The sequence below is a fragment of the Lepidochelys kempii genome, chromosome 5 (genome assembly GCF_965140285.1).
Source record: "Lepidochelys kempii isolate rLepKem1 chromosome 5, rLepKem1.hap1, whole genome shotgun sequence".
Classification (NCBI taxonomy): domain Eukaryota; kingdom Metazoa; phylum Chordata; order Testudines; family Cheloniidae; genus Lepidochelys; species Lepidochelys kempii.
The window spans coordinates 39,891,438-39,911,990 of record NC_136384.1 but is presented as its reverse complement, the minus strand read 5'-3'; the positions used below and the strand labels follow the sequence as shown (position 1 = coordinate 39,911,990).

Below are 20,553 nucleotides of genomic sequence, written 5' to 3'. Positions count from 1 at the left end.
TTTTAGGAACTTCATATATTTAGCCCTTAACATTTGTAATCAGTAAGTTACCAAGTGATAGTGGAAATACTGTTCTGCAACCATGACGTTGTGCTAATACGGTACACACATTTTAAAAGGCTATCACAGTGAAGGCATGCTACTTTAACAAGTTAAATTACAGTGGTGGCTTTAATGTGAACAGAAATTAATACATGTTAAAAGCAGTGAGCCTTATATACACTAGTCTTTTCAAATATGCTAGCATGCGTTAGTTAAAACATGCTAACATTGCACCTTTAAATCCTAGTCCAGACAAGTCCCATATCTCATTGTGATTTAGTCTACCTTTGTTGCTTCAGAGGGCCAGTCAGTTTGGTATAATCAGTACAACTTCTAGAGCAGTCAAAAGCTGGGGAAAATGGCTTTACATTCCAGTGCTCTCTTATATAATTAATAAGAACAGTCATAATAATATATGCTTATGTTTATACACACACATCCCTTAATATCCCACTTAGATTAAGCAATAATACAGTATTTACAAACTCAAAAAGGATGCCCTTACTAAAAGTCTGGAGCTACGCTGATGCTCCTTTGAAGCTGGAGATTTTGTTGGATGTTTCCAACTTCCAAATACTCATGGTACTGCAAGAAAACTAGAAAGAGTATTGTGCCAGCAAACCAGAGTTCTGCTTCTCAGAGGGTCGCAAGGTATGATTGCAACTTCTCCTTCTGAGCTCTGATAGCTCAAAACAATATCTTTAAGCAGATCTTACATCTGTGGCTTTCTTTATAGCGAAACAGGTCCCACTCATAACTGTCCACATTGAACATCTCTTTTTCAACTCTTGAAGCTTCTGGATCACATTCTGATTTCCTACATACAGTAGAGAACATTTTAAACACTAGGCCCACTAAGGCTTAATACTGTACTAAAAATTGTAACAGAAAACCTAATAAACTATAAAAGGACAATTTGGATAAAACAATCCAAGAATTACTAATAAAGAGCTTTTCAGGCTCAAAGAGCAGCCCTCCAAGGCTAATTTGTGCAAAAGAAAATGAACTAGTGGGTATGCACTACCACATTTCAAGAACCTGATAGTCATGAATTCACATGCATACAAGATGTTCCTTAAGATGGAAGTGTATGGATAATATATACAACCCACATTTGCAAAATGTTTTGAATTCTAATGGCAAATTAGAACATTTGAGACAGACTTCTCTTGTAAACCAATCTCCTTACAAGAAAAGATTCTCTCACTGCCAACAGACAGGATAATTTAAAAAAAAAAAAAAAGTGAAATTTTGGTAAAGTATTTTACATGATCAATAAAATGAGACTATTTTCTTTTAAAATATTTACTTTTTGTTAAAAAAAAACAAAACAAAACAATAATCCACATTATAAGGCTAAAAATACTTGAAATCTTATGCCTCAGCAAATCAAAGGTGCGTTTGTATTAGCTGACAACCCATGTGTTCTAGCTTACATACCGCATAAGATGTTAACTTTGCACATATACTAAAGTTTTAATCAGAGTTGTAATTATTATTATGAGAATCATAACTTACAGTTCCTGACATCTGTGTGTGTAAAATAATCACAAAGTTGCTCTAGCAGTTTTTAGAAGTTCCTTCTTTTAATAAATATATTTAAAAAAAAAAAAGAGAGACAAGGACACACATGATCATGGTATTCTACAGTCAAATAAATGTAGTCATTACATTGCATACTCACATATTTCACACACTAGGACTTTACGCCCTTTACACAGAACACATTGTGCTTGAAAGTATAAATTCTGAAAACAGCAGTGTAGACAGTCTCAGCAAAAAGATCTGCAGGTTTGTTGCATCCTTTACAATGCCATTTTAAAATATAGGGGTAAGAAAAAAGGCAGCATCAGATTTAGTTTCTCAAGGCTGGCAAGCCCTTTGCTACACTCTCTGCATCAGTTTCAGTTTTGCACTTTCAGTAGAGCACAGTAAATTAAGTTGATGTCCTAGACTAGAGCATGTGAAATTTGAACTGAGTGTGTCACCAATGACATGATCTAATTCAGCAGCTCTCAAACTGTGGGTCGGGACGCCAAAGTGGGTCACAACCCCATTTTAATGGGGTCACCAGGGCTGGCATTAGACTTGCCAGGATCTGGGGCCAAAGCCCGAGCCCCACCACCCGGGATCAAAGCCAAAGCCCGGAGGTCTTCAGCCCTGGTTGGCGGGGCTCAGATTACAGGCCCCTTGCCTGAGGCAGAAGCTCTTGGGCTTCAGTTTAGGCCCCACCCAGCTTTGGAATTGGCCCTCCCGCCCAGGGCAGCACGGCTCGGGTGGGCTCAGGCTTTAGTCCCCTCTCCTGCGGTCATGTAGTAATTTCTGTCATCAGAAGGGGGTCATGGTGCAATGAAGTTTGAGAACCCCGGATCTAATTCATAACATATCAATAGTTGGGGAGTAAGAGTGGTCAGAAGAAACAGAAAGACTATTTAGAGGGTAGGAAAGGCTGACTAGGGTTTGTGGAGGTGCTGAACAGCTGACTGGTCTGTCCTAACTATCTTAAACTATATTTGATAATATGTTACTTCACAAGTGGTGCAATTTGTACATACCTGGAATTTTCCCATTTCTCTACTTCGTTAAAAATGAGTAATTTTCCAGTTACTTATAAACCTTGTTTCTACAAATGTTTTCATAAATACATCAACCATACAGAGTTTTAAAAATAAATCTTTAAAAAAAAAATCTAAATGCAAAAACAGCATACAAGAAATAACTGCTACATTTTTTCACTGTTTAAAAAAAAAACACCCACAGCCAGAAATATTTGTTTAAACTTACATATTCAAAAAATACCCCAAAACCCAACATCTTGTCTTTAGGCTGACAATAAGCATGAGAAAATTCAAAATAAAAAGTTAAGTGCCTGAAAAATATGTGGCTTATAATGAAAGGGTCTTCAAATTCCTAATTATGGAAATACTGTAATTATGTGGTTGGAAAACAAAAACAAAAAAAATCATGCAGTCAAACTTCCAAACCCCCACATTCAGAGGCTCATTTTACAGTGAATATATTTCTGAAATTAAAAAAATGAATGTTTCATCCACAATTAAATCACAAAGAACTGATCAAAGAATCATAAGAACCACTCCAGCATTCTCAAAGCAATTCTCAATGCAATAAAAACAAAAATAGTAAATTCTTCTCACAGATGTCACAAAATTATAAAACTAAGCAAATTCAACCTGGGAAATCAGGAAAATAATATACAGATATCTATGTAGTACTCAAAGAGTGGTATGATTTTAATCAGAACTGCACTCTGATTCAATAACTCTATTGTATGTATTCCTTTTCCTATCGGTTGACTTTTTTGATTTAAACAAGTTTTCACCACTGTTACCACAGCAGATCTAATACAGCTCTGGCAAAGTGAGCTTGGTCTATTCTGGCTTGTGCACTAGGAATAAAACAATGTTAAAGAAACTAACTGTAGGGTCAATTTCTGCTCATGGAAAACAGGCACAAGTAATGGAAGACTAACTTGCGGAATCTTTATTACTAGTTGTTAGGATATAGATATTCAGGCCTGTCTGTAAAGGCCTATACTCTAAGAATTTAGGTGTATTCTTATCACGTGGCTAGGTATAGAGGTATAAAAGAAAGAACCAAAATCACTATCTGCTGGTGTAAGGTCCTTCTCTTACTGTGACAGTTTGAGGCCCTGTTCTTAGGCTAAGGCCTTTGGCTAAGCAACAGAGGCAGCCATAAGCTGGGAAGGGACCAGTCACATCCTGACATTCCAACCTCGTCATATTGAAGTAAGGTGCTATTGGGCTGTTAGGAATATAATCCTGTCCTGATAATGCCTATCGCCTCCAGAGAAAGGGGAGTGCCTAGAAAATGTAAAAGGAAACTTAGTTTGATAGCATCCTGTCTGGCAAGAACTCACTTATCAATACCTGGGATGTGAAATCCTCACTTCTGTATTGTTTTGTCATTATAGTTCCCACTTTGTTAGTCTCTAAGGTGCCACAAGTACTCCTTTTCACTTTGCTATTGTTTGTCTGTATAGTCTCTGTCTGGTTCTGTGATTGTTCCTGTCTGCTGTATAATTAATTTTGCTGGGTGTAAACTAATTAAGGTGGTGGGATATAATTGGTTACATAATCATGTTACAATATGTTAGGATTGGTTAGTTAAATTTCAGGAAAATGATTGGTTAAGGTATATCTAAGCAGAACTCAAGTTTTACTATATAGTCTGCAGTCAATCAGGAAGTGAGTGGTTGGGTGTGGGAACAAGGAATGGGGTGGGGAAATTGGAATCATGTTTGGATAAGGGCAGGAATGGGAACTGGGACAGAGGTGTAAGGCTCTGTGGTGTCAGAGCTGGGAAGGGGGACACTAAGGAAGAAAACTGGAATCATGCTTGCTGGAAGTTCACCCCAATAAACATCGAATTGTCTGCACCTTTGGACTTCGGGTATTGTTGCGCTCTCTTCATGCGAGAAGGACCAGGGAAGTAAGTGGGTGAAGGAATAAGCCCCCTAACACTAGTGCTCATGCACAAGCCAGGAAGAACACAGCTCAGCTTTCTGGTTCTGGGTGAAATTAGTTGAGTCAGCTATTTGGAGGAGGTTGAGGGGCGGGAAGAGCACCACATTTCCATTTATAAATTCAACATTTGATCCAGATGTTATTGAGAGAGAACAGTTATGGAACACCCAATGTCATTTTTACTAATTAGATTTCACAATAGAACCTTTGGTTCTCCTAATCTGTTCCCTCTGCCAATTTGGCAGAACAACTGCTTTTCAGAATGTATGCTGAGTAACGATATTGCACGTTGATATAAGTATGTCTCTATTCCCTTCTTTAAATTCTCCTATACTAACTTCTCTAATCCCTTTCACCTCCAAGCAGACTATCCTACAGACTGAGTACTTAATACTAGCTGTGAATTTATCTTTTTGTCAGGCCAGAGACTCTCATGCATTTTCCCCCCATCTTTTTCAAGATTCTGATACTACTGCCAAACACACACACACTGAAGATATCTGGCTGGGGAGAAGGAAAAGGGGGAGGATTTTCCTGTTGAAAGATGATCTCTAGGTGTCATGCCATATGTTGGATACAATCAAGTTTAATACACACTCTCAGTAGCAAGTTACCAAGACTAACCATAAGATCATAATAGGCAGTTCCTGTTCTCTTTATAAATATATCACTTACAATCTAATAAATAAACTTACCATACAGGTACGGGAGTTTTCTCCTATGAATGAATCTCTTAGCACCTGAGTAAGTTTGCTTGCTCTGAATGGAGTATGAGGTTTATTTCGGCCTAAGGCTCTAATGCACTCCTAAAAAACAAACAAGTTTATGTTCTCCTCATAATCAAAGCAAAAATATTTCAATATAAATGCAATCCACATACAGAAAATATAAGCACTGGATGATATGCTGCTGTACTTTAAATTAATATTAAGTTAATGTTAGGAGTCCACCTTCAATGAATGTGATGACAGAAGTTCAGAATTAATACTAACGGTATGTCTACACTCAAGCTGGGGGTGTAATTTTCATTATAGGCAGACATACGCAGACTAGCTTTGATCAAGCTAACACACTAAAAATAGCATTATAGCAGTGGTGGCACAAACAGCATGACAGGCTAGCCACCCTGAGTATAATCCCACCTGCAGCCCTAGGTACTAAGATGGGTAGCTCATTCTGCCACCCAGGCTGCTGCAGTTATGCAACTATTTTTAGCATGCTTGCTTGATCAAATCTAGCGTATACATGTCAACCTTAGCTGGAAATTACATCTCCAGGTCAAGGGCAGACAAACCTTTAGTCTCCAAGTTCACAATCACAGCACTGTAGTTATGCATTGAAAAACGAGCACACAACCACACTTTGCGGCGGAAGCATGGTCTAGCAAGGAAACATATTAGGATTGTGAATCTGGAGTTCTAGGGAATTCAGTACATGCAAGGTTAGGTCAGTTGAGCAAGGGTTTTGAGGATCTCAATGGTGCTTAAGTTAGGCACAAAATCCTTTTGTGGATCTAGGCCCCGAATGTCACTTATTAATAGTGTTGCCATCCCATGCTTATGCTAAGAAAATCTTTATACCATATTGCCAATTTTATGTTCTATATCATGCTTGTTACACAGTAATTAACAAGTAGAAATACAGTTCAAGTGTTCTCAAGCATTTAGAGGAAACATTTTAAATGCCATATCAATCAATTTATCAATTTAGTGGACAAGACCTACCTACACAAACACTCATCTTATTAGAGACTTTTTTTTGTCACGTGAAGAAGAAGAATGAGAAGACTTCCATCTGCTCAAATACAATTGAGTGAATTTTATTTACCTTAAGTGCTAAAAGGCTCTTGTTAATTTCAGCACCTTCCAGTCGTGTTTGCCTGTCTGCACTGGAAGTATCTGCTCCTCTTTCATTTCCAGCCAAATCAATCAGAGAAAATTTACCATGCAGTTTCCCTTTCCTTCTGAGAATAATCTGAAACACTGCATGGCTCCGAGATGAGTGTGCATTTGCAGATGTCTGACCAGATGTTCTTAAAATAAAAAAAAAATAAAAAAATAAAAGAAGTGGGGAGGGGGAATACTATTAAGCGCATATGAAGGACCACACCCACACTGAAGCATCCTGTAAGTTAGCTCTTCCGGGCAGGGAAGTGTTTTCTTGTAAGTGTTGATAGTGCCTAACGCGTTGTGGACACTACCAAAATACAACTTGACAACAACAGTAAAATTACATGTATTGCTCCATCTCTTCTACTGGGAAAAAGCGGGGAGAGCATGAAAGAGAAAGAGCAGTATCCAAACATTCTTCCCTCCCGCCCCCCGTTAAATGTATAATCAGACTCAGAGCATTTTAAAACTGGATCCTAGAAAGAACATTTTAAACTACTGAGAGCAATAATCATGGCAAAAGACCAATTTTTAAACATAGTAAGGCTGGATTTAAAAAAAAAAAACAAAAACATTTTACAGTTAAGAACCTCTGTCACATAACATAAATGCATGCTGGCTTTTAAAACCTAAAAGTCTGGCAGTATTCCAGAGTATTAGCAAAGTGACATTAAGACAGTAAGCTGGTTACATAAATACATACAGTTCACAGCACACAGAAAATTCATCTCAACTCCTCTTGGCAGATGCAGACAACCAAACAACCTTTATCCAAAAGGGAGGCAACAGCACAATTGTAGTCAATCAACTCAAGAAAAGCTGTATTGTACAGTGTAGAAAGCTAAGACTTTGAAATGACAAACACACATGCTTATTACAGTGAAAGTGTTCTGATTCACTATAATTTCCACTGAAAAACTAATTAAAAAAAATAGTAGATACCTGCAGCTGTTGCCTATTTCAATAAGCTTGAGTACATCTTCAACACATTTAACCTCCCGTTCCTGTAATCCCACCACTTGGACCTGCTGTTTACCATCCTCCAGCACCCTTAATTTGGTCTTCCTGTTCAACAAGTCAAAAACCTTAAAAAGAAAATTTGGGTATAATAAGAGGTCTTTAGGACACACTTAATTCTAAATAATAATAATAAAATTCAGAATAATTCAGCCAAACAAGTGATTAGAAAAATGCTCTAAATATCCATATGAAAATAAAATGAGAAATCCTTCTGTGTTCTGTTCACAACCCTTGTATTCTCTGAAGATATTTTTTCCGAATCAAGAAATTGCACTTACCTTCCCACTGTAAATCTCAAAAAATGTTGCATATACTTGAAGTTCTAACTTCTTATAGTTTGGCTTCTTTAGCATTAAAAAGACATCTCGAGCTGTGAATAAATTTTCAAATACACAGAAATCTAGTTATGCATTTTCATCTAGTCAAGAATCTTTAAATACACAAATTGTCTGTCTTATTAACATGTATCTCTCGCATACATGTTACAACTATTCCATTCTGTAGTGAGGAGGGATTGCCTCCCTTGGAGATTAACAGGGAGGAAAAGCCATATGCCCCCTGGTGGGTGGAACCTGGAAGGCCACACCCACTCCACCAGAAGAAGAGGGGTGGGACAAGAACAGAAAGTACAAAATGCAGGTCCTGCAGCTCAGTTGAGCTGGAGCTGCTGAGGAAGACATATACTTCCAACCTGCTGCTGGAGCAGGAGTGTGCAGAAAACCATTGCTGTCCCGAGGACTCACCAGAGCTCCAAGAAGCTGAGGAGCTGCTGGGATTGCCATTGGTGGTGTACCCCAGGGAGATGGAGGATGATCCCAGGATTCAGGTACACCCCAAAGGGAGGGTAGGAAGTAGCCCAGGAACAGCCGAGAACAGTCTAGTTGCTTTGCTGTCTGAACCCAGATCAGCGTGTTGCAGCCAGATCCCTGCCGACCTAGTGGCAGAACAGTCCACCACTGTTAGGGCCCTGGGCTTACCCCCTACTACCTCACCCCTGAGGTGGCAATCTCCCCGCCTTAGGCCAGGGGGTCTGAGTTAGTCTACCATCTGTCAGGGCTAGGATGCTAAACCCTTTATTGCTGTGCCCTGCCAGAGGGCCTGGGCCCTAGATTATTCACTGCTCTGCCCTGCCAGAGGGCCTGGGCCCCTAGATTATTCACTGCTCTGCCCTGCCAGAGGGCCAGAGTCCCTTGTACTGTTTGGGTGCACCACCCTGATTGCGGGCTTGAGCCCCAACGACAAAATACTGTTCAGCCCAGAGGGCCTGAGCTCTAGAGACAGCTAATTTCCCCCTTTTACAGATTACCATTCTAAGCGCGTGACGGCTAGGAGGCATGGCCTCCCTTAGAGATTGACAGAGGGGGATGGCCACGCACTCCTACACATTCTAAGGCCTTCTTTTAAAAAGAGTTAGTATATTTGTCATAAGAATTCCTTTTGGAGTTAAAACTAGCAAAATATTTTGGAGAGAGTTACAGAAACCCCTACAAATGGGAAGCTCAATTCCTCAGCCATTTATACTCAAACTTTCTTAACTACACTGATACATATATTGAAATAAACAAAGTTTACAAGCTTAAAAGCTATTTTGGTGCCTCCCTTCTATAATAATGCAAAATATGCAGGCACTTAAATTAAAATGGGTAAACTAGATTTTTCTACGTTCTGTTGATCTCCTGCAACTGGCAAGAAAATACATGCACACACCAGATTACTTACCTGCAAGTGCATAAATTCCTTTAGAACAATCTTGGTTCTTTCCTGAAAAGTCACCACCCATAGTCTAAAATTAAAATGGCAAAACATGTTTATTATCAGAGACACAAGTTGGGTGAGGTAATATATTTTTATTGGACCGACTTGTGATGGTGAGAAGGACAAGCTTTCGAGTTACACAGAGCTCTTCTACAAGTCTGGTTATTTAATAAGTGAAACAATTAAGTGAAAGTGTTGGCAAAGAAAATTGTATTGTGGATACATTGTGTTACTGAGCTTACAAGAATTGCTTACATGGGTTTTTCCACTGCCTGTTTGCCCATATGCAAAACATGTGGCCATTCCCCTTTCAAATATGGTCTCCACTAATGGTCGAGCTGTAAACCTTAAATCAAAAAAGCAGAAGCATTAGAGGTTTTTCATTGAAGTTTAGCAAAGTTAAATGTAAATCCAACATTTTCCCCCATCATAAGAACTTTCTTTTTTCCGAAACATTTTCTTAAGTATTTGTTCAATAAGTTACTGTTAGAAAGTCAAGCTAGGAAAGACTGTCTAAATCAAAGGATTAAAACAATCTTTTAAACAGTTTATTGTAGTTATGTATACTGACAGTGGATTTGCATAAATAGAGTAATTTCTGACACAAGTTACTGCATCCCTAGTCAAATGTAACAGTCACATCATGTTTTCTGCCTAGTAACCAATACTTACACAGGCGCTCCAAAAGGGAGAAGATTTCGCAAGCTCTCCAAACCCCTAACAACTTCTTTGCAGTTGAATTCTCTAATAGATACTTCCATAGCCAAGAGACATGGCAAAACAGAACAAGTCACACATTATCCTATCTCTTCTATAACAATCAAATCAGACATGACACAGCAATACTCCCATCAGTAGAAAAATATAGCAGTCACTTTAGATGAAAATTGTGTTTAGAATGGAATTAATTTGTACTACTTGAGGGGGGGAGGGGGAGGAGGAAATGTATATTAAGTGACTATTAGGTATTTGCTTGGACAAACACCTTTGTGTACTTCTAAGTACACAGGTTTCCTAAGTTTAAGGGAAGGCCACTGAAATCTTCTTGTTTCAGTTGTTTTTTTTTTTTTTTTTTTACCTGCCATGGGTAAAAGACAACTCTCAGAAGGAAAGAGCATAAGCATTTTAAAGTTTATATTACAAAGGATCAGTGAGGAAGTACTCTTGAAAAATACATAATTTGCTATATTTAGGGGACATAAATTCTTTGCTTTTCATAGGATAGTGATCCCTTTTGAAAAAAACTGGCCAATTACTGTCAACCTAATTTACCATAAAAAGGAGACCTAAGTTAATAAAAGAAGAATGAGCCCTTGATAACTGAGTAGTTTTGGGCACAGGATAAGATCAATGGAAAAGAGCCTAACAATTATGCAGTGTGTAATAAGCACCGGAACAGTTAAATAGAGTTTAAAAGTAACTAAAACTTTTTAGCTCATAGCTGCATTGAGCAGTAACACCAAATCCTGGAAATAGCCATTTATAGAGATTCTCTCCCCCCACCCTTAATTTCAGGATCTTACAAAAACACCACTAAAAAAAAATTCTCTAGAGGTTTTGAAGAGGTCACAAATGCCGGAGACAGTGTTTTAGAAAACCCCAGATTACATAGCAAAAGCTTGAACATTCCTGGAGTATACTTAATTTGTTAGGGGACATCAACTATGCAGAAATGGGGTCACAAACTTTCCTTTCAAGTGATAATATTATTTCCCCTCCCCTGGCTACTTCAGAGAGAGAGAGAGAGAGAGAGAGAGAGCGCGAGTGAGTTTGTTACAGGGAATATTACTTCATGAAAATCTCCAAGGCACAGGAGAGCCTGAAGGAAGACAATGCAACAAAGTCCCGTTTTTTTTTCCCAAGACTGTTTACACTTAACAATGTATATGCAGCATCTTTTTTCTTCTGATGCACTTACTTCAACCTGTTTTCTCACCTGGAAATATATGGGGACATTTACCATAGGTTGGAAGTTGTATCTTTTATATTTATGATCTATTACAAAAAAAAATGGTCTGTTTAGCCTAAGAATATGCACACGTAGCTTTCCATATAAATGGGTTTGACATTATATACTTAAAAGTATATTGAACAGACTGAAGTTGTTTTAAACACAAGGCAGAAACACAAATATATCTAAGAAATATTTAATATAATAAGTCCTTGCCCAAAGATACTCCAACTTTACTCTTGGTATGTTCCTTAAATGCAATCCTAGGCTTTCAGAAATACAAAGATTAGTCCTTCCTGAAAATCCAGAAGTAGTATCAGGTTTAAAATTAAGATGTGACATAACTTCTTTTATATATTTAAGAAGATGACATTAGCCTGACTGCCATGAGTGTAGAAAACACTGCAATAGACTAGGTCATCAAAAAAAGATAGATAGATGATTATGCGGTAGAGCTGAACACTCCTTATTCCCAAATTTAAATTTTCAGTATGAAAATATGAGGGGATTTAAAATCCTGAATTAAACTGGAATTCATCACACTAAATCGTTTTTTCTTTGTGCATTAACTAAATAGTGGTAATGCACTAAAATACATATCTTTTTTCAAATACTTCTTTAATGGGAAGGCTAAATTTGATTATCCTCCCAAATAAGAAAAAAAAATGGAAGAAAACACACCACCATGTTGTATGAAGGGAAGAGAGAAACCTCTGTTAACATAAAAGAGATCGGAGATTTACTATTTCAGTATAAGAGTGGGTGTGCGCACACATGTGTATTATATATATGCAAGCAGTTTTATGAAAGAAACCATGCACAAGGATCTAAGTACACAAACTTTCATACAAACTTAAAACTCCTTTCAGAGTTAAACAGTACAGTTACAAAGATAAGAGAAAAATACCACCAAAGGAAGAGTGAGATTAAAGAGGTACAGAGATTGGAGAAATGCAGATTATTAAATAGGATGCAAAATGTTCTAGAGCGCGTACACTACAGATAGAAGGTTCCCAGAGGGCAGACACTGTGCCAGGAGAGAAGAGAGGCTAGCACTAGATGAAGGGAGGGACTGGTGAAAGAAATAGAAAAAGAAACATGCAAAAATATAGGTATGCTCCAATCTGCATCAATAAAGGGCTTTTAAAATATGGAGGGGGATTTTTAACTGGATCCTAAAAGTGACCACAGGGCCAACAGACTGGTCTGATGAAAGGGTTAATGATACATACTGCATGCATGAGAAGGGAGGAAGCAACGTTCTGCACATCCTGGTCTAGAAAGGTGTGATTTGAGGAAGGGCAGAGAATTACAATACTCAAGGCAAGTGGAGGTTATGGGACAGATGAATTCAGCACATATTGAGTTAAAGGAAAAATATACACGGGCAAAGCTATGGAAGTGGCAAACAGATTTGAAGACTAATTGTAGGAGAAGGAGTAAAGTCTAGATTCAAGGATAAGCCCAAAAATAGAGAAAGTGAAAAGAAATAGGAAAATAGTCACAAAAAGTATAAACACATACCTGTAAACCATTTCATTAGGAGCAGTGTCATCAAAGGCATAGTCAAAGCGAAAAGTTTGGTTTTCTAGGTACCTTGTTAAATCCACCTTTTGTTTGGGTTCATGTACCATCACAACATCTTTACTAGGAATTGTGATTACATCAAGGTCTTTCATTACAGTTTCTATAAAATAAATGATGGATATATAAATATATGAATCTATATATACACACTATCTATGCATATTAACTTTTACACCATTTGGTCATCTACATTCTTACAATGTCCAACGTAATGAAACTGCTCCAAGTAAATGTGATGCCATGGATCTCTGCTTCTGATCCCTACATTTTAAAAAAAATCAGGCACATTATGATTCGTAAGTGTGTAATTCCATCGTGGAGTTCTAGTGAGAATGAGGGGCGATCAGCAGGTTATCTCAAGTGCTTATATACGAATGCACAAAGCCTTGGAAACAAGCAGGGAGAACTGGAGGTCCTGGTGATGTCAAGGAATTATGACGTGATTGGAATAACAGAGACTTGGTGGGATAACTCACATGACTGGAGTACTGTCATGGATGGTTATAAACTGTTCAGGAAGGACAGGCAGGGCAGAAAAGGTGGGGGAGTAGCACTGTATGCAAGGGAGCAGTATGACTGCTCAGAGCTCCGGTACGAAACTGCAGAAAAACCTGAGTGTCTCTGGATTAAGTTTAGAAGTGTGAGCAACAAGAGTGATGTAGTGGTGGGAGTCTGCTATAGACCACCGGACCAGCGGGATGAGGTGGATGAGGCTTTCTTCGGGCAACTTACAGAAGCTACTAGATCGCACGCCCTGGTTCTCATGGGTGACTTTAATTTTCCTGATATCTGCTGGGAGAGCAATACAGTGGTGCATAGACAATCCAGGAAGTTTTTGGAAAGCGTAGGGGACAATTTCCTGGTGCAAGTGCTAGAGGAGCCAACTAGGGGGAGAGCTTTTCTTGACCTGCTGCTCACAAACCAGGAAGAATTAGTGGGGGAAGCAAAAGTGGATGGGAATCTGGGAGGCAGTGACCATGAGTTGGTTGAGTTCAGGATCCTGACACAGGGAAGAAAGGTAAGCAGCAGGATACGGACCCTGGACTTCAGGAAAGCAGACTTCAACTCCCTCAGGGAACGGATGGGTAGGATCCCCTGGGGGACTAACATGAAGGGGAAAGGAGTCCAGGAGAGCTGGCTGTATTTCAAGGAATCCCTGTTGAGGTTACAGGGACAAACCATCCCGATGAGTCGAAAGAATAGTAAATATGGCAGGCGACCAGCTTGGCTTAACGGTGAAATCCTAGCAGATCTTAAACATAGAAAAGAAGCTTACAAGAAGTGGAAGGTTGGACATATGACCAGGGAAGAGTATAAAAATATTGCTCGGGCATGTAGGAATGAAATCAGGAGGGCCAAATCGCACCTGGAGCTGCAGCTAGCAAGAGATGTCAAGAGTAACAAGAAGGGTTTCTTCAGGTATGTTGGCAACAAGAAGAAAGCCAAGGAAAGTGTGGGCCCCTTACTGAATGAGGGAGGCAACCTAGTGACAGAGGATGTGGAAAAAGCTAATGTACTCAATGCTTTTTTTGCCTCGGTCTTCACTAACAAGGTCAGCTCCCAGACTGCTGCGCTGGGCATCACAACATGGGGAGTAGATGGCCAGCCCTCTGGAGAAAGAGGTGGTTAGGGACTATTTAGAAAAGCTGGACGTGCACAAGTCCCTGGGGCCGGACGAGTTGCATCTGAGAGTGCTAAAGGAATTGGCGGCTGTGATTGCAGAGCCATTGGCCATTATCTTTGAAAACTCGTGGCGAACGGGGGAAGTCCCAGATGACTGGAAAAAGGCTAATGTAGTGCCAATCTTTAAAAAAGGGAAGGAGGATGATCCTGGGAACTACAGGCCAGTCAGCCTCACCTCAGTCTCCGGAAAAATCATGGAGCAGGTCCTCAAAGAATCAATCCTGAAGCACTTACATGAGAGGAAAGTGATCAGGAACAGTCAGCATGGATTCACCAAGGGAAGGTCATGCCTGACTAATCTACTCGCCTTCTATGATGAGATTACTGGTTCTGTGGATGAAGGGAAAGCAGTGGATGTATTGTATCTTGACTTTAGCAAAGCTTTTGACACGGTCTCCCACAGTATTCTTGTCAGCAAGTTAAAGAAGTACGGGCTGGATGAATGCACTATAAGGTGGGTAGAAAGTTGGCTAGATTGTTGGGCTCAACGGGTAGTGATCAATGGCTCCATGTCTAGTTGGCAGCCGGTGTCAAGTGGAGTGCCCCAAGGGTCGGTCCTGGGGCCGGTTTTGTTCAATATCTTCATAAATGATCTGGAGGATGGTGTGGATTGCACTCTCAGCAAATTTGCGGATGATACTAAACTGGGAGGAGTGGTAGATACGCTGGAGGGCAGGGATAGGATACAGAGGGACCTAGACAAATTGGAAGATTGGGCCAAAAGAAATCTGATGAGGTTCAATAAGGATAAGTGCAGGGTCCTGCACTTAGGACGGAAGAATCCAATGCACCGCTACAGACTAGGGACCGAATGGCTAGGCAGCAGTTCTGCGGAAAAGGACCTAGGGGTGACAGTGAACGAGAAGCTGGATATGAGTCAGCAGTGTGCCCTTGTTGACAAGAAGGCCAATGGCATTTTGGGATGTATAAGTAGGGGCATAGCGAGCAGATCGAGGGACGTGATCATCCCCCTCTATTCGACATTGGTGAGGCCTCATCTGGAGTACTGTGTCCAGTTTTGGAACCCACACTACAAGAAGGATGTGGAAAAATTGGAAAACGTCAAGCGGAGGGCAACAAAAATGATTAGGGGTCTGGAACACATGACTTATGAGGAGAGGCTGAGGGAACGGGGATTGTTTAGTCTGCAGAAGAGAAGAATGAGGGGGGATTTGATAGCTGCTTTCAACTACCTGAGAGGTGGTTCCAGAGAGGATGGTTCTAGACTATTCTCAGTGGTAGAAGAGGACAGGACAAGGAGTAATGGTCTCAAGTTGCAGTGGGGGAGGTTTAGGTTGGATATTAGGAAAAACTTTTTCACTACGAGGGTGGTGAAACACTGGAATGCGTTACCTAGGGAGGTGGTAGAATCTCCTTCCTTAGAAGTTTTTAAGGTCAGGGTTGACAAAGCCCTGGCTGGGATGATTTAATTGGGGATTGGTCCTGCTTTGAGCAGGGGGTTGGACTAGATGACCTCCTGAGGTCCCTTCCAACCCTGATATTCTATGATTCTATATACAATATATCTTCATTCACAATCACTCCAGGAGCAGATTCTTTAGTCAGCAATCATAAAAATTGATCTTTAAAATTTTATTCTGCTGAAGTGAAAACCCTTTTAAAATGATTTTGTAAGAAGAAAAGGCTGCAAATTTCAAAGGATGTTGCCGGTCTTCTCAAACAAACAAAAGAAATGCATTATTAAGATCACGGGCTATAATTACTACACATCATTACAGTTTGTTAATTGCATGAGATGTATGAATCAGTAAAACACACAGAGAACCCAGTCATCTACAGGATGCACAAAAATAAAGATCCTTTGTATGTACAATCAAGACCACTGATGTGCCCTGCTTCTGTCTGTATATAAAATCTCTGAGGCACACAATTTAAGAATACAATGTAGTTTTCCACAATTAGATGGAAGGTTTTGACTTCAGTAATTATGTTTTGATTTTTGGCCATCATCTTTTAATTACACAGGTATTAGGAAGTAACTAAAGTATAAATTAAGTTACCAAGTAAATTACTCAGTTTTCAAGTGCAGTATTGCACAGAAGAATATGGGTGAAAGGAGAGTTTAATAGGTCCATACAGAAGTACCTTACTTCTAAATAGTCAGAATGTGTATAAGGGGTAGTCTTAAATACTCTTATAATGTCTGTCATAATCATCTGATATGGCAGCCTGTGCTACTTGCGGATAACCCTCTGGGATAACCTCTGAAATCCAAACTATATTTATTTTTGCTTTATGTTAATTACTGGACATTACAGTTTAACACTGAAGTGTGAATGGGTCTTGGCCTATATCCTAGGATGATCTCATAAAGCTATTGTAAATCATGAATATGTTTTTTCTTGAATCAAGATTTTACAAAACTGAACATTTTTCAATCTCAGAATCTGCCCTTTTCCTAAGAAACTAACAATATATCACACAAATGAAATCTTCTAATTACCCAAACCTTACTATTTTAGGGCCCAGCCCAGTTCTTGCAAGCTCTCAGTGCATGGAACTCCCACTGACTTCCGTGAATTCGGCCTGTGTAAGATTGGTAGAAATTGAGTCTCTTATGTCCCATTTTAAACTAGATGACTAATACAGTAAAAATATTCCAAACGTGGAGCTTGAATAGGGAAACACTACTTTTTGAATATATAAGTTATTCCTTTTTTAATATGATAAGCTCCCTGTTCACCTTCTCTCCTTTTAAGCTACCATACACAAGTTTCTTCAAGTCTTTTCTCTTCTCCAATTAGAAGATTGGGGCAGTTGAAAATATTGTTCCTTATAATCCTCCACAATAAAAGTGTGCATGTTTTTCAGAATATTATTCAATGTATTATGTGTGCACCTGACTTTTTTTTTTGGCTATGGTTCCTCCACAGTGAATCTTTTTAGTTCCTTCTGCAGATGCAAAACTTCTATCTTGTATCCCATTTCCAACCAGCTGCTCATCTCCCCAGCATCCTGCACGGAATCAGTTCCTTCATTGATGTCAACCACCAATACAGATGACTGGAACAGAACCAGACCCAGTTCTGCACCACAAGAGACCCATAAATCATGACTCAGGAAATAGCAAATTGGCAGCCTGTTGTCATCTCTAATTAGCTTTGTCCAATTAGTTATCACCTATGACATTTTCCCCCAATGTATTAGTTTCCTAGGTCACACTTTATTCAAAATGAACTGCAATGCTAAAATGAAAATTGAATTGCTACCAGATTCATATGCTGAATGTCTCTAACCAACCAGGCTGCGGGGAGCAGTTTTAAATAACCTGATTTTGTGACTGCTTTCAGATCAATAAAACAATCAAGGAATAATGAAAGAAGAAACATGAAAAAAGGCGAGCTCTCACTGTGTATAAACAACAATGTACCTTTCTCTCCCACCCCTTCTCCAAAATTTTCCTGTCACTTCCTGTCTTGCTGAAGATACTCCAGAATGTGTCATTCTGGGACACAATTCCAAAAGACTCACTGCAACCCTTTGGTATTTTGAGGGTATGAAAATTATGCTCTGAAATCTTCAGCCAACCAAGATATCCCTGAAAATTTTAACAGAACGGAAAAAAGCTTATGCTCAAATAAATTTGTTAGTCTCTAAGGTGCCACAAGTACTTCTTTTCTTTTTTCAAAAGGTTAGTTAACTTATTTCAGTGATGACTGAACTCCAGTCAGTAGTGGGTAGTAAAGGAGAAGCTGGCAACTATATGAATACAGGACTGTTAGTGTGGTCTCTCTGCCAGGTAGTTCTCAAATATTCTTTGTATCAGATGGAATTCTACAAGAGGTTTGTTGGAATATTGTTCCCATGTCTTCCATTGCACAAGTGGGGAACCATTTTGACCACACCTCGAACCATTATCTTGTCTGTTAAAATCCTGTACACAACTGTCCTCATTTAATGTCTTGACATAATACCACTTTCTACTCTAAAAAGCCTATGAAATATTTCAATGAATCAATCTGTTTTCGTCATCTTGGTTAACTATGGTATTTATGTTTCAGAAAGGATGTATTACTAAACCCACCACACATTTGAGTAAAACTGTGCTATGTATATATAATTATAGTTTAACGGCCAGTCATTTTGATTTTTAATTTTAGGTTATAAAGATACATATTTTCTATTATACAAATGAATATACTGAGGAAGAACTTTCATTAGGTGGTTACATGATAACGCAAGTTAATTGATCACTTAAAAAGAAAATCTGAGTGAATTAGAAAAAAAGGACTTTGGGGTCAAGGCACTGGAATGAGATTCAAGATATTACAGTACAATTCCCAGCTCAACCAAAGACTTCTTATGTGACCTTGAGCAAGTCACCTAATCTCTCTGTGCCTCAGTTTTCTATCTGCAAAACGATGATACTACTATTACTTTTCTACCCCCTTTTGTCCATTTTGTCTATTTAGATTATAAGCTCTTTGGAGCAGGAACTCTCTCTTACTACATGCATGCACGCACAGTGCTTAGTTCAATGGGGCCCCAATTCTGGTTGGTGCCTCTAGCTGATTCCATAATACAAATACTACCAAACACCACAGAAGCTGCTGTTAAGTGAGACTAATACCAGCTAAACATTAAATGGTCATACCTTTTTTATTGAGCGGCCGTTTTCTTACACAAACACATATCCTGTGCTCATCAATCTACCAAAAAAAAAATCTGAAGTAAGTACTAATTTTAATGGAGAGTATTTTAAAAGTCTGATCATTATAGCAATTATTCTGAAGGTAGTAAATCTGAACTTTTAAAAAGCGAAAGTGCTGAATGTGCAGTATCCAACAAACCATAGGCACAGCTCTATATTCACTGCTATGAGCACTTGCGACCAGATCCTGCAGGGTGCAGCGCACATCCTGAAAGGTGTTGAGTAACCTCTACTCATACTGGGGCAGATACTCAGCTAGTGTAAATCATCACAGCACCACTGCTTTCAATAAATCTATGACATTTTACACCAGCTGAGGGGTTGGGAGATGGTCTCAGTACCTTTCAAGATAAGGCCCTAAATCTACACATTTAGAATTGGGTTTTCAAAGGAACCTAAGGGAGTTAGACATCTTAGGCTCCTTTGAAGATTCTGTCTTATAAATGTACATTGGTAGAGTTCTAATATTGTAGAGTTAGCACACATTTTAATGACATAAAATTTAATAATTCCTTTCAATGCAAATAGCATTCAACAAGTTAAAAGTTATAGAATTATAATCCTAGGGTACAAAACTACTTTTAGGTGTTTGATCACTCAGGCCCAGATTTGTAAAAGGTATTAGATCCTGCAGCACTCAACACTGCAATGTCTAAGTCATTTTCAAAAGCAACTAAAGCATTTAATAGCCTAAACCTCATTGAATGTCAATGGGACTTAGGAGCCTAAATCACTTTTGAAAATGGGAATTAGACACTGCAATGCCTAAATACCTTTTAAAAATCTGGGCCTTACTGCTTCACAAATACATCAATATCTTTAAAAAAAATTAAAGTGTGGTAAAATAATTTAAAGGGCTAAAAAAAAAAAAAAAGTCTGTGAAGAAAATCCTTGCCTTTTAAAAACAATTCCTGAGGTAAACTTACAGGATCGGCTGTTGTCAATGGTCTATAATCCAAACTCCCCCTGAAGTCTCTTATCATACACATAATTTCATAATTTGGGTTTGTAGCATCAACATCCTATGAAAAAAAATAGAGTTACAAAGTTTTCATTAACATGACACTTGCAAATACTTTCCAGATATAATTATAGAAAAGCTACAGAAACAAGAACAGAGGTATATGATGTTTGCTAAAAAGTTTTAACTTTTGAAGAAAGTCATGTTTTGCAAAATTTAAACCACATATTGTTCACACATCATTAGTTTTGACTATGTGACTATTTTACTCATCAAGAAACAAGCTGGATTTCTACGGTAAAAACAAAAGCAAAAAAAATACAAGCATTTTGATTAATAGGCAACCCCAAACATCCTTGATAAGGACTCAACATAAGAAAACTTGAAAGGGGGAGGGGGAACCTCTTGCCCTTTTCCAAAACCTTCTCCAATAAAACAATACTGCCTAAAGTAATAATAATAATAAAATAAAATAGCTCATCTACAAA

General features: G+C 38.7%; 1 protein-coding gene across 5 annotated transcripts in view; it reads right to left on the bottom strand.

The window, feature by feature from the left end:
• KIF2A (kinesin family member 2A) overlaps positions 1 to 20,553 on the bottom strand; it is a 92,475-nt gene that overhangs the window by 32,025 nt on the left and 39,897 nt on the right. For all 5 annotated transcript variants that reach the window (XR_012158886.2, XM_073344036.2, XM_073344039.2 and 2 more), the window contains exons 7-15: positions 20,031 to 20,126; positions 19,048 to 19,102; positions 12,687 to 12,849; positions 9,467 to 9,557; positions 9,176 to 9,239; positions 7,735 to 7,826; positions 7,379 to 7,521; positions 6,375 to 6,579; positions 5,243 to 5,353 (exon numbers count right to left, since the gene is read on the bottom strand). Coding sequence is in view for 4 of the 5 variants with exons in the window: in XM_073344036.2 (XP_073200137.1) it covers positions 5,243 to 5,353; positions 6,375 to 6,579; positions 7,379 to 7,521; positions 7,735 to 7,826; positions 9,176 to 9,239; positions 9,467 to 9,557; positions 12,687 to 12,849; positions 19,048 to 19,102; positions 20,031 to 20,126 (1,020 nt within the window). In the remaining variant the exon portion in view is untranslated. The remainder of the gene's footprint in view (positions 1 to 5,242; positions 5,354 to 6,374; positions 6,580 to 7,378; positions 7,522 to 7,734; positions 7,827 to 9,175; positions 9,240 to 9,466; positions 9,558 to 12,686; positions 12,850 to 19,047; positions 19,103 to 20,030; positions 20,127 to 20,553) is intronic.